Source organism: Coregonus clupeaformis, chromosome 7 (assembly GCF_020615455.1).
Source record: "Coregonus clupeaformis isolate EN_2021a chromosome 7, ASM2061545v1, whole genome shotgun sequence".
Taxonomy (NCBI): Eukaryota; Metazoa; Chordata; class Actinopteri; order Salmoniformes; family Salmonidae; genus Coregonus; species Coregonus clupeaformis.
Genome location: NC_059198.1, coordinates 33369480 through 33374089, shown reverse-complemented (window position 1 = coordinate 33374089; position 4610 = coordinate 33369480). Strand labels below are relative to the sequence as shown.

The 4610-nt window shown below is 41.3% G+C and overlaps 1 protein-coding gene across 1 annotated transcript; it reads left to right on the top strand.

Moving 5' to 3' along the window:
- The first annotated feature begins 736 nt into the window (after positions 1 to 736).
- On the top strand, positions 737 to 3536 carry LOC121569772 (ferritin, middle subunit-like). Its single transcript, XM_041880956.2, has 4 exons — positions 737 to 1228; positions 1674 to 1820; positions 2825 to 2950; positions 3286 to 3536. The coding sequence occupies exons 1-4, from the start codon at positions 1127 to 1129 to the stop codon at positions 3439 to 3441; spliced, it is 531 nt and encodes a 176-aa protein (XP_041736890.1). The 5' UTR covers positions 737 to 1126; the 3' UTR covers positions 3442 to 3536.
- Positions 3537 to 4610: the final 1074 nt, after the last annotated feature.

Below are 4610 nucleotides of genomic sequence, written 5' to 3'. Positions count from 1 at the left end.
AAAAGGTGTATCATCAAATACCATTTCTACAAAAGCCAACATTTCTGTCTCTGTCCACTTACTGTATTCCCATACATCATTCTGCAAATTGAATTGATGTTTTAAAACCCTGCAGTTTTTCTTTTGACTGCATTCTGGAAAAGGAAAATAATTAGGCTGCATATGCTATTGAAACATGTGCTCTTAGAGAATGAAACAGAAGTTAACTGAACTGCGTCACAAAGTTCAATTCCTTTTATAGCCTAAATAAAATGTAGACCTACGATATTTCTCAATTAGCCTATTATTAGAATGAATGTTAAAATTCTTCTCACGACATAATACACAGACATTTTGAAAAAATAGCCGCTGTAGTTAGACCTGCACTGTAGCATTGCTTTTGGTTGATACTACTGTTTTAGACGTTACCAATAAAATGTTACTTTGTAATAAATAATGATTTCTTCAGGCTGAGATGAAGAGGTCGAAGCGAGACGATTTACTCCGCCCAAAATCTGTCCGCGTGATATAAGCCCATTTTTGTGTGGAGGTATATAAGATAGTGTCGAATTACCTGAGGATTTTGATCGATTAGAAGTTTCGTAATGTTTATGCTTTTACAAATGTACTGATATATGTGGATGAACGTGGCATTCCGGCAACTTTGTTCGTGTTGTTCACACGCGTACCTGCCCTCTCATTGGCTAGAATGGTCCCACCTGATATTGCCTGTCTTCAATCATTGAGCACATGTATTTCCATTGTTAGAGCGGTCACTCGGCTATCTTGTCAATATAATAAATAATCTTTGCCTTAGGTCATGCGTATGAGAGATCGTCATCAAATGTTCCTTTTGAAATTCTAAACGTGATTGGCTGCGCTCTGTGAGGCTCGATTTCACTGACGCGGTTCGTTTGGAACAATAAATAGAGCGAACAAGGCTTCTTCACCTCCACAATTCTGGGAAGACAGATGAAGAAGTTCTTGCTTCAACAGTGATTGAACGGAACTCTTCTGCCTTCGTCCCGCACTATATACCATTCTGGATTGATAACGTAACACTTGCTTGAACTCTAATAGCAACATAGTTTAAGAAACTCTATTTTTGTACCGTTCATTTTTATATAAAAGAAGAAAATCTGCCAAAATGGAGTCTCAGGTCCGTCAGAACTATCACCGCGACAGCGAAGCTGCTATCAACCGGATGATCAACATGGAGATGTTTGCCTCTTACACTTACACTTCAATGGTAAGGAGACTACAATAGTCTACCAAGAGGACCATTTTGTTGATCTACCTGTGTATTATTATGCCTGGGTCTAAATGCTATTATTATTTTTGTATTCTACCCCCTTTTTCTCCCCAATTTCGTGACTTTTCTGTAGGCCTAGGCAATTAATAGCCAAGAACCTCAACTCCGTGAAGTACATCTTTGAGTTTTACTTGGCTAGGCTATTAAGAGCCTTCAGGCGTTCAAATGACGCTGGGACTCTATCCTACCTAGGATAGAGGGCGTAACATCTCCTTGACAGGTTAATTGGCTGGTTTCAAAGTAGACTAAGGACTAGACTAGACTGATTCATGCCTTTGTCATCAAGCTTAGTTGCCACAACAAGAACAGAATGCTGAGTCATGTTTAGTATGTTTTTCTTGTTTTTTCTAACCACACTGTTTTGTTATGTTTATCCACCCAGGCTTTCTATTTCTCCCGTGACGATGTGGCTCTGCCTGGCTTCGCGCATTTCTTCAAGGAGAATAGTGACGAGGAGCGCGAGCACGCCGAGAAGCTGCTTTCCTTCCAGAACAAAAGAGGTGGACGCATTTTCCTCCAGGACATCAAGGTGGGGCCCCTGAGCGTCGAAAACACTCATTTACATAGACGAGGGTTCTCAGTTGAAAAGGTTATACATGGACCCAAATGGTTCATCTATAGGGACAAGCCGAATAACCCTTTATGGTTCTAGATGGAACCTTTTTTCTAAACTGTAGACTTCAAGTATGGGAGTTGTTTTGAATGAGTAGTCATTAATGCTGAGTTAGTTCATTGAAAGGTACGCCCTATGTGACTGACCTGGTATTAGAGCAAGGTGGCCAAAGGAGATGTCCTGACTGCGTAGGCCTATGAGTACAGGGATTTTTCTGCCATTGAAATCATTGGGTGGGCTGCCTAGTCCAAACAGTAGGGGAAAAAATATGGATTGTATTTTAAGATGTATATTTCTAGAATGGAAAAACACTTTTAGTATAAACTAAAACCCGATACATTTTCTCTCTGCTGCATGGCAAAATGTGTAGAATTGCAGGACATTGGCTTTAAAACTGCAAAGATTTCTCTCTACTCCATGGAGGAAATTGCGTTAAGTGTCTACAGTGCCAAGTTGATCTAGAGAACCTGGAGTAGTCCTGAACACACTGCCTCTATAACCACTGAACTGAAAAAGCGTGAGGGGTGTAACTCAACTCACTCTATCCAAATGTTAATAAATTGATATGCAATTTAGCAGATGCTTTTTTCCAAATCGACTTAGCCATGTGTGCATATATTTTACATATAGGTTGCCCCAGCAGGAAGTGAACCATGACCTTTGGCGTTGCAAGCGCCATGCTCTACCGACTGAGCCACACAGGACCTATGATATGTGCTTCATAAACTAAAGCATATGTGGTTGTTTGTAGTGACTGTGTTAAATTGACCCCATCTTGACTTTTTGCTGAATTGTTTCCAGTTTGTTTTATCAACCTATGTGCCAGATATACTGGCTAACTGTGGTGACTGTTAGTAGGTATGCATAGGAACGTCTGCTAATAGTCTCTAACCCTCCTGTGTTCCCTCTGTCCTGTGTAGAAGCCAGATCGTGATGAGTGGGGCAATGGGCTGGAGGCCATGCAGTGTGCTCTGCAGCTGGAGAAGAACGTCAACCAGGCCCTGCTGGACCTGCACAAGATTGCCTCTGACAAGGTTGACCCTCATGTAAGTAATGTCCCCCACGTTATGGTGGAACTACACGTCACATGTATACATCACATAGAATACAGCCACTGTACTGTCCCAGGAGCTGATCAGGTTGTTATAGCTCTGCTAACTAATGAAGCCTGCCTCTTCACACAAACACAATAGCCCACAGATGTACAAGAATGGACACTATACAAAAAAAATGCAGCTAATGCATAAATTGGACCGCTGCAAACACCTCATTGAGTTAGTTATCTACCCTTATGTCATTACCACCAGGCTCTTGTGTGTAACTGCATCTACAATAGTGTCTGTAGTTATTCTCTTGTCTCACCTATGTTTTCCTTCTTTAGCTGTGTGACTTCCTGGAGTCCCACTACCTGAATGAGCAGGTGGAGGCCATTAAGAAGCTGGGCGACCACGTCACCAACCTCACCAAGATGGATGCTGTCAACAACAAGATGGCTGAGTACCTGTTTGACAAGCACACCCTGGGAGGCCAGAGCTAAACCACTTCCACCACCAGGCTACGGCCTCCAGCCTCAGACCAGGACTCCTGGCTTTTCTGCTCTATTCTGCTGGTTTTGCATCTGTAAGGAGGGGAGGGTTTTGAACTGGTACAGCGCAATGCACAACAGCTGTGACGTTGACAAGTTTGGAAAAAGATCACAAGTTGTTGCTGATGTTTTCTAAATGTTGCCAGCTGTAGTAATGGATGTTCGTCTATTCAGGTGCTTTGCACTGTCTTACTGAATTTCAATACCTAAAACAAGGGTCCTCTTCACTAGGTGTAACTGGTCATTTTCAATCTGCACAGAATCTGAATAATAAAACCTTTTTTGAGCTGGATTCACTGTTTGTTACTAAATGGGACTATATATATCAATCACATGGGACCAACACTACATGTTGCATTTATATTCTTGTTCAGTGTACATGAGCCCAAAGCCCACCATCTTTCACTTCTCCATAGAAATGATAAATACTGACAATTTTAGGCCTACTACGGTGACTGAGGGTCATATTAGGAAAAGGTTGACATGAGGTTTATAAGGGCTTTTACCATATCTTGTAATAGTGCCATGTCTATTCAGGTCCCATAAAACAACTAAACTCTAGGCCTGTAACAGTGAAATGGGTAACCACATTCACTACAGTCGATTTAGCCTGAGCATTTTAAAAGTATCTCATTAGATGGCCTAGAGGTCATTCAAACCTGTGTAAATCTACTAGCAAGCGGTTAATACGCACAGGTTGTCCCAGGGTTACCGGTTGATGGGGACAATATTTGTGTTCTGAATATATTTCTTAACTGACATGCTACTGCTTATTTTAATTAATACTTGAGTAGTCTACTCTTCACATTATATTCTATATTCTGAGCCATATGCCTATCCAAGTCTTGATGCATTAGGAGCTTAGGGACTGTGTTATTTGAGGGATACCTGGAGAAAAATGGATGGCCCTCACTTAAGCAAAATATAATTTTACTCAACCCTCCCTGAATGCTTGAAAAAACAAGTGACCCCTATATCCAAAATAATAAAAACAAAGTGGATAGCAGAGAACATGCCTACCCTCACTCCTAGGACAGACCAGAGCCTTTAGATATGCAATTTTAGAAACTGTTCTTTGCGATGTAGGCTAATGCTTACAAAACAAAGTAGCCAGAAGGTTC

Bases quoted from the DNA above. Each gene is read 5' to 3' on its own strand.
- LOC121569772 (XM_041880956.2), top strand. From the start codon at position 1,127: ATGGAGTCTCAGGTCCGTCAGAACTATCACCGCGACAGCGAAGCTGCT. The intron at 1,229-1,673 runs GTAAGGAGACTA...TTATCCACCCAG, and splicing joins CTTACACTTACACTTCAATG to GCTTTCTATTTCTCCCGTGA. The intron at 2,951-3,285 runs GTAAGTAATGTC...TTCCTTCTTTAG, and splicing joins CTGACAAGGTTGACCCTCAT to CTGTGTGACTTCCTGGAGTC.